Source organism: Cucurbita maxima, unplaced genomic scaffold (genome assembly GCF_002738345.1).
Source record: "Cucurbita maxima cultivar Rimu unplaced genomic scaffold, Cmax_1.0 Cma_Scf00059, whole genome shotgun sequence".
NCBI classification, from domain to species: Eukaryota; Viridiplantae; Streptophyta; class Magnoliopsida; order Cucurbitales; family Cucurbitaceae; genus Cucurbita; species Cucurbita maxima.
This window is the reverse complement of record NW_019272075.1, coordinates 273,232-281,694: the sequence shown is the minus strand read 5'-3', so window position 1 is coordinate 281,694 and position 8,463 is coordinate 273,232. Positions and strand designations below refer to the sequence as shown.

At 38.1% G+C, this 8,463-nt stretch overlaps 2 protein-coding genes across 3 annotated transcripts; both read right to left on the bottom strand.

Moving 5' to 3' along the window:
* Positions 1-4,006, bottom strand: LOC111471861 (ribulose-1,5 bisphosphate carboxylase/oxygenase large subunit N-methyltransferase, chloroplastic). The gene is made up of 6 exons (XM_023117533.1): positions 3,419-4,006; positions 3,284-3,312; positions 2,474-2,682; positions 1,640-1,765; positions 718-1,122; positions 1-391 (listed from the first exon to the last, which is right to left on the bottom strand). Exons 1-6 carry the CDS (start codon positions 3,916-3,918, stop codon positions 179-181), a joined length of 1,482 nt encoding a protein of 493 aa, XP_022973301.1. The 5' UTR covers positions 3,919-4,006; the 3' UTR covers positions 1-178.
* A 430-nt stretch (positions 4,007-4,436) lies between these two features.
* LOC111471865 lies at positions 4,437-7,764 on the bottom strand. 2 transcript variants are annotated; one of them, XM_023117537.1, is made up of 10 exons: positions 7,646-7,764; positions 7,043-7,422; positions 6,687-6,779; positions 6,281-6,598; positions 6,065-6,200; positions 5,795-5,957; positions 5,486-5,614; positions 5,111-5,305; positions 4,905-5,027; positions 4,437-4,829 (listed from the first exon to the last, which is right to left on the bottom strand). In XM_023117537.1, exons 2-10 carry the CDS (start codon positions 7,323-7,325, stop codon positions 4,716-4,718), a joined length of 1,554 nt encoding a protein of 517 aa, XP_022973305.1. In that variant the 5' UTR covers positions 7,326-7,422; positions 7,646-7,764; the 3' UTR covers positions 4,437-4,715. The 2 variants fall into 2 exon arrangements, with proteins under 2 accessions (XP_022973305.1, XP_022973306.1); XM_023117538.1 differs by having other exon boundaries at positions 7,043-7,351.
* Between the last annotated feature and the right edge of the window lie 699 nt (positions 7,765-8,463).

Below are 8,463 nucleotides of genomic sequence, written 5' to 3'. Positions count from 1 at the left end.
ATATGATATGATATGAATATAATGAAGAATATATCAACACCTATTATTAATAGATACTGGTTAATTAAAATACAGAGCTTACTTGAACATCCCATTCTTGTCAATGGCCGAAGTGTTGAAAGCCGCATGTATTTGAACCTTCTTCATTTCTGGGTAGCCATTAATGAATGGGGGATTCCTATTTGGACTCCCAAAAGATAATTTCACCTTGCTCCCCACATAGCCCAAGATCCTTTAGCCTCCTTTCTTGGTAATATTCCAATTCATCTAATTCCAGTTCCCTGTCTTTGAAAATTTTGATTATTTGCTGCAATACCCTTTTCTCCCCTTCTCTTATTCCAACAGCAATCCTCAGTCTTGAATCAAGCTTTTCTTCTTTTAGCTTCTCATCCTGCAATTCATCATCCTTGTCCAATGAGGTTTATATAGAGACCAAGTACTGGAGTTTAGAAATTAAAACTTATAACATGGTAGGACTAAAAAATTGATTTCTAAAGAAATCATTAGGAGATGCGAGATCGAAAGCCAGGGTAAAGTATCGGATTCTATAAGATTCGGATCATAATAAACATCTCGGAGCACACAAATTACTTGAAGATGCTTAAAATAATTCATGGATATGGCAAACGGGAATGAGTTCATGTATTGCAATGAGTAAATATTCAACATGAATGTATGATAAATGCATAATAGATGAATGAAGATTTGACGGTCTACCTCTTCTAAAGTGGTGCGGTAACCAGAAAGAGCAACCTCACAAGCATTTCTGACCACTTGACACACAAACTCTTCATTTGCTCGACTTACAGGCATTTCAAGATGGCCCCAGATTGAGTTTCTAAATAAGGATTCCAAGAGGAATGCATCGGTGCCTCCAAGCGCTAGCAACCGCAGGAATGGAAGCATTGCATCAGGAAAAGGACGGTCCAAAACAATGTCAAAATATGCAGTCTCACCAAGACCATTAGTCTCTGCAATATCCAGCTTGTCATCATAAAAAGGGTCCGACTCTGGGATCTCTAACGTCAGTGTATATGCATTGCGGTCAGGTTTTGACTCTACGAACCCATAGTCAAGAGCTAGGTCGGCATTGCTCTTTTTCAAGTCATATTGGATAAAAACCTGTTGAACATACAGTAAAAATTTCCAGGTAAATGCACTTTCAAAATATCATTAATCTCTCTATTTCTAACACTTCCGGCATAGAGTATAGGCCAAATTACATTTTTGGTTCTTTATGTTTGGAAACTAGAAAGCTGCGGTACCTACGAGAAATGGCTTTAACCCAAGATAGATTGACACTTCCTGTCCACGTCGTGCCCTTCTGAAATTCATTTCACATCCTTTTGAAGTCCTTTATGTTTTAATCTTACTTTCTACTTGATCCCTAAAAACTTCCACTATCCCATATTTAGAATTTAGAGTAAAATGCAAATTAACCATCAATTTACTTATCAGAAGATCAAAATGAAATGCCCCTTAATCTAAATATCTTACACCTAACACACGTTTTATTCACTGCTGCAAGTAAATCCCAGTTTAAGAATAAAACGTTCAACAAGCGAACAAGAACATTCTACTCCAACTATGTGATCAGTTATGTCACCCAGGTACATGAATATAAAAATTAGTTCTTCACCTGCTCGCCAGCCTTCACAGAAATTGGGGACCGGAGAGAGAATAGGATATCCCATGAGAAGAGACCTGCTGGTCCCTTAACCTCCCATGCATGTTCTTCTGAGGTTACATCAGCACTATGGTTGACCTGATCAAATATGAAATGTGTTTGACGGGAGTTAGATTTTGTCTGAAGACAAGAATAAAAAATAGTTCTTTTGTACAATGATTCATTATGTGTAAATGTTATTGTAAAAGATAGGAAAGATAAAACTAATCCATGATACAAGGTTTAGATGTAACAATTTGTTGATTTAAATCTTCTTATGGTCTCTAAACTTTAATGCTCAGTGATCCTAAACTTTCAAAACAATTTAAGTATGAAATTTATGGATCGACTCAACCTTTAAACCATACCCATCACCAATACATTGCAGGATTCATTATGACAAGAGCTTTGGCTCATGGAGCTATATTTTTTATTAGAGAGTACAATCCAGAACAGAATGAAGATAATGTATTGGCAAGAATGTTAGACCATAAAGAAGCTATCATATCCCATTTAAGTTGGGCCAGCCTTTTTCTGGGGTTCCATACTTTGGGGCTTTATGTTCATAATGATGTCATGATTGCTTTTGGTACTCCGGAGAAACAAATCTTAACCGAACCCATTTTTGTCCAATGGATTCAATCTGCTCATGGTAAAACTTCATATGGGTTCAATGTACTTTTATCTTCAACAAGCGGCCCGGCGTTTAATGCGGGTCGAAGCAACTTCGCGCCGGCGCTGCTTGTATTGTATGCATAAAATTTCAATGACAATAATAACTTAATCAAGTAAGAGTACAGATCTAACCAAGTCCGCGAAAGGGATCAAAACAAGGTTTTGGCCTCTGAGTCGTGAAAATGCTCTTGATCTGAGTATCCCAAAAGCCCAAAAGAAGTCATCCAGTGTAATTGGAGTAGGAAATAGATCTTTGTGGCGGAGTATTATCTCTTCAACCTTATGAAACTCGCTCTTAACATATTCTTTTACATTCAAAGTCGTACTCAGAAGTTGGGTTCCTGAAATGTTCGCGAAGCAAGAATGTGGTAAGCAACTATATACGGATAATTATAAAGAGTTAGGAGTGATCTTCATGATGAAAACACCAAACTGATCTAACGACCAGTAACACATTTCTCCTTCCTAATCCTAATTTTTTCATAAGAATTTAGCACACAAGTACTGCATACACATTACTACCTTGAGTTAACCCTTGTCCAAGCCCACCGCTAGTAGATATGGTCCTCTTTGGGCTTTCCCTTCCAAGCCCCCTCAAGGTTTTTAAAACGTAGGAAGAGGTTTCCACACCCTTCGTAAGGATGTTTCGTTCTCCTCCTCAACCGATGTGGGATCTCATAATTCACCCTCCTTTGAGGCCCTGCTGGCACTCATCCTTTCTACCATTGATGTAGGACCCCACCAAATCCACCTTCTTCGAGGCCCAGCGTTCTTGCTGGCACATCACCTCATGTCTACTCCCTTCGGCACTCAGCCTCCTAAAGGGTGTTTCATTCTCCTCCCAAACAAATTCAAGTTTTGTATTAATTTCGGTGCTCTAGCTACAACCAATTTGGGTTGGGAAATAGAGAGACCAAAATTGCAAATATAAGACACACGAACCTTGGAGCTCCGCAAGCTCCTCTTCAGACCTGCACTGAAAGCATCAAGACAAGCACTCCATCAACTCCACAATGAAGAAAACACATCACAACAAGGAGCACAGATTAAACAGTAAGAAGGAAGCCAAAAACGCACCAAAACACAGTGGAATCTGTTTCCTGAGGGAGAATATCTAGGTACCGTCGCCAACGCGAATCCTCCTTGAAATTCTCTCTAATCAGAAACAGAGCAACAGAAATCCACGGCTTCAATCCACTGCAGACATTGCCAATTTCAGAATTAGCAACCGCGTCGGGGTTGATCCAGAACCGCTTGGGAACCTCCAAAACGACCTCGTTCTTGGATAGGTCTTTGGTGGTGGCCAGGCCGAGGCCTTCGGGGAAAATCGCTGGCTTCACGTGAGTCTTGGAGGAGACCAGACCCTCCTGGCGAAGCCACTCCCAGAAGGTGTGAACGTTTGAGGGCAAGGAGGGGTCTAAATCCGGAGAGGCGAGGGAATTTAGAGAGAGGCGCGGCTTGGGATGGAGAAGCGGGCGCTTCAGTGGGAATGAAATGCATGTTGCAGTGCGGGGAAGGGAAAGGAAATTGGAGGAGGAAGAAGATAACGCCATGGAAGTTGGATTCGGAGTCGCCATTTTCGGGGATTTGAAGCTTCAGTAACCCATTGGAGAAGGGGATAGGGAAAAGTGGAAAATTATGGGGACGTGGGATTGGCATAGCTTATGTTCGTGGAATGGATAGGGTTCAGAGTTTTATTCTCATATTCATTTTTTTATTTTTTAACTTAAAGTGGTTCATCTTATTATTACTACATGCATGCTAAAAACGCTATGAACAGGATACTCTAAATCCTCTGGAAAAACAACACAATTCTCTGGTTGGTTACTACCACAAAACCAAGGAAGTCACCATGTTTATATAATTTCTGAGTTCAATTTAAAGACAAAATTTAAAAAATATAAATAAATAAATTATGTTGCATAACTTTTTTAAAAAAATTGAATGGTTAAAGAACGAATGATCTTATAATACCCTCAAATTTGATTCTAAGATATATATATTTGTCGGAAAGAAAAAAAGAAAAGGAAAAAGAATTAGTGGTATCCAATAAAAGCAAAATGTAGTGAATTCCTGCAAAATCCGACCATATGAATATCGATTGTTTTGTTATAAAAATCTTACCATCAACAGTTGTGTGATATAAATACTTACATCCCCACCATAAGAAACACATAGACTTCGCTCTCAATTTGATTGCACCTAAGAAAGAATTGTAATAAACATTATATAATCAATCTCTTTAGCACTCACCAAAAGCTTTCTAAGATCCCTATCAAATTGCCTCTCCTTTCTTTGCAATGGCCTTGCGCATTTCTGTCTTTTCCTGATGCGCGCGCAGGAGTGCTGCCTTCCCCCACCATTCTCACCTCTCTCAACTTTCACCTACAGTCATTATTGTAGGCACCTGCCCCCGGTTTACAAAGTCGATCTTGTTCAAGCGCAGGCAGCACAACATTTGCTCAGGCAGTTCTTCAGGTTTCTGTGCCTGCCACAACTCAAAACAATCATGCTTATTAGTAATATGAACTTATGAACTAGATTCGAGAAGCTTGAATAGTACCTCGATTGTTAATCCAATGTCCAGTATCCCATGTTTCAAACGATCACGGAACGATTCGAGACCTTTCCTTGATATATAGCTGAACCTATGTATATCCAAATCAATCTCAAAGTAATTTTGTCCCTGAAATAGCAGCACCCATTACCCAAATCAATCTCTATTATGGTCATACCAGAATTGACTCCAAAAAGTGGAATTCGTTTTACCCTGAAGAAGTTGTGTTGAGGTCGCGAAAGAACTGGCTTTTCATTATAAGAACTAACTAGCTTTCTTTCCGTAGCACTTAACTGGAGATCTTCAGGATTAACCAACCCACCCACTATCTTCAACCTTTCTCTGAAAGGAACCAAGGATTCTCTTGTGAATCCTTTCACTTTTTCCATTTCATCATCAATTAGCCTCTGATGAACAAAACCAGCATGCAAATATTATAATGGAACGACAAATACTTTTATAACACAGGAGGTTACAAATAGGAAGGATCAAATTCATTTCCTATTCAACAATATTGGTAAGAACATCAAACATTTTCGAATATCCAAAGTATTTATAAAACTTGATTGAAGTGATGGAAAAGATACCCTGATGCAGCATTTAAAATGAGGAGATATCTCTTCGTCGAAATTCTCAGATAGTCTAAAATACAGGACAAGGCTCATCCCTTCCCCGTTGTAATCACCAGGGAACATCGAAGCTGGATATGTCGGCAGCTAAGATCAAAACAACAAGACAACAAAACAAAATCAGTTGCAGTTTGTAACAATCCAGTTATGCCTTTTCATCAAAATATTAAATGCCAACAATTCTTCAGAGCAAAGCCAGATGAGAATATCAACTTTGTATAGGAAAGCTCACTGAAAAGACAAGAAAAATTGTGAAAATCAAAAGACCTGAATGTTAACAATTAAGATGGATGGTAGCATTTCATGTGCTTTGGCATGTGGAAGTTCAAGATGCTGAGCAATGTGATTAATCTTCTGAGGGCAGAGAAACATGTCAACTCCAATTGGAACATATGGGCTGAAGTCTGCTGCAGGGTACTTCTGTTTGTCTCTACACAATAGGTGTTCAGAGTTAGAAAAGAAGAAGAAACGAACACAGTTAAACACTTGAAAATATAGGCACAATAGGGAAATTAAAGGACGTGAAAAAGAACATGCCTGAAATAATTTTCACCACGAAGCTTAAAGACAGAAGGTGAAAGAGTGGACCAGGACGATGGAGTTATTTTTTCTCCCTTTGAACATGGAATTAGAAGTCCTGCTCTTGGACGGTATAAGATTTTCTCAGACGTACCTGTGGATCAACAAATTAAACTGCTATAAAAGCCGAGTAATCGACACACTGGGACTTACAAAACTAGTATGTTTACTTACAAAACTCAGTTGTTTCATATCCGTCAACAGATTTTCTCTTAACAGAAAGCATGATAACTGCGGACTTCTTTATATTTGCCGGTTGGGGATTAGAAGAATGATTCTTCTCATTGCAACTAACTGGAGGAGGCAAACAAGGCAGGCAAGAATTCATATTGAACTCCTGACTCGTATATTCAAAGTTCTGTGCACCTCCATCAATTTTGAGATAACTTTCATAGAAACCTTCATACGTGCTTCCATTATCAATGAAGCACGATGTTCTTTCATACTGAAGCAATTGAGCATTCGGGGCATTTCCAATTGAAGGAAAACAATCTGCCATCTCAAAACACAATGTAACAATTTTTGTGAATGAAATGTGAAAGAAGTTGTTGGCTGTGGAGAAGGAAGTTTTAACTTTTACCTCCATGAACACTGCTGAAATCATCATCATCCTCATCATCATCAGAGACCAAAATACTAGCCGAGTCAAACCATGGTTCATCTTGGCATGATCCTACAGATGAAGCAATTTCAAAATTCACTGCTCAGATGAATATATCCAGCTTAACAAAAGTAGAAATCTTATTTTCTATCTAAACCTTCCAACATGGGAGGAGTTGAGCGTGTAAAAGCTTCATGTAGAAATTAATCTAGGCTTAGTTTTAGATATCCATGGAGTATTATGAGTGTCCAGTGCAATCTTATGTTTCTCGATAATGGGATAATAAATATAATAATAAGTTTGATTGCAAGGATTGAGAGCGGAAGCAAAGATACCATTTGCATCAATTTGACTATGGTTCCACTGCAGCTGCTTCAGATGGAAGGTCACGTTAGATACCTCAGACCTTGCACGGTTATTAGCGCCTCCCTTCTCAAAATCGAGATGAACAAACTCACTGACAGTAAAATCTCTTGCATGGCTTCGAGAATCAGTGATTGCTTTGATTTTGACATCAGGAATGGCAGCTGTAATCTTACTGCGACGTTTTCCAAATCGTGAAGAGTATTTCCTATATGCCTTGAGATTCCGACTTAGTTTCGAGGGACAGCTACCCATTGTGTTACTTTTGAAATTCCAAACCTCTGGGGCGATAACAAAAAAAAAAAAAAGAGTAGCACAGCACTAAATCTCCACTCCACAAAGAAGAAAAAACCTATAATACCGTGAATGCTGCAAGTATTATCAGAATCAATCACATTACGATTACAGAGGAAGACAGTCCCTATTTCAAAAATTATTGGCATCATCAGAAAAGGTAACACTAATTTCAGAGCTTAACAGCAAATTGTGAATAACGGAGGCATGCTAATTTCACATTTACACATAAAAGGAAACCAAAAGAAAAATAATGGGGAAATGAGGGAAATCGGGAGTACCTCGTTGAAGGAGAAGGGAAATCTAAACAAACTCGAACGTATCAGTGGATCCGTGGAAGAGGATTTGATGTGAAATTAGGTATAACATCGGCGAGGCAGCGAGAAGAGAACAGCATTTACGACCTGAAAAGAAAAAAAAAAACAAAGAAAAATGATGGAATCGGCGGCGGAATAGTTGGATTGAAATTGTAAGGGGAGGGAGAGAGACGTGCCTGGAGAAATGGAAAAATGAGGAATCGTCGTTCCTGGTGAGGAACTCAGATCCCTCGGCTGTGTGAGCTCGATCTGTGTTCTTGGAAAAGTTGAATGGAAGATTTCGGTAGTGGAGAAGAGGAGAGGAGAAGAGAGGAGGAGGTAGAAAAAGGGGAATGAAGAACACAGAGTCCGTTGGATACGGATCGCCACTCTCAACTTCGCGCCAAACTAACTCTCCGCCAACTATGCATTTTCTTAACTGACTTTCTATTTTTATACTTTTTTTTTGTCCTATTTTATTTCTCATTAAATAATTTTTAGTTTTTTTTAGTTTTTTTTTTTATAAAAAAAAAAAATGAAATCTCTATTTCTTGGTGCCCATATAAACACATTTTAAAAAGTTTGAAAATAACAAAATCTAATTAGCTTTTTATTATTATTATTATTATTATTATTATTAATAAAAAGCATTATTTTACTTTTTAATTTATTAAATACGCAAGAAACATTTCTAAAATTGAATATAAAAATTATTTAAAATATTTACTTTAAAAATTCTATTCTCAAGCAAAAAGGAAACCAACAGGTAATTATCAAATAATAAACTAAATGAAAATGGCTCT

What these genes read in the sequence shown, in the direction of transcription:
- LOC111471861 (XM_023117533.1), bottom strand. Translation starts at nt 3,918, where the DNA reads ATGGCGACTCCGAATCCAACTTCCATGGCGTTATCTTCTTCCTCCTCC. An exon ending in TGATCCCTTTCGCGGACTTG is followed by an intron (nt 1,766 to 2,473) that starts GTTAGATCTGTA and finishes ATATTTGATCAG; the next exon opens with GTCAACCATAGTGCTGATGT. An exon ending in ACCGCACCACTTTAGAAGAG is followed by an intron (nt 392 to 717) that starts GTAGACCGTCAA and finishes GATGAATTGCAG; the next exon opens with GATGAGAAGCTAAAAGAAGA.
- LOC111471865 (XM_023117537.1), bottom strand. Translation starts at nt 7,325, where the DNA reads ATGGGTAGCTGTCCCTCGAAACTAAGTCGGAATCTCAAGGCATATAGG. An exon ending in TTTCAGCAGTGTTCATGGAG is followed by an intron (nt 6,599 to 6,686) that starts GTAAAAGTTAAA and finishes TTGAGATGGCAG; the next exon opens with ATTGTTTTCCTTCAATTGGA. An exon ending in ATATGAAACAACTGAGTTTT is followed by an intron (nt 6,201 to 6,280) that starts GTAAGTAAACAT and finishes GTTGATCCACAG; the next exon opens with GTACGTCTGAGAAAATCTTA.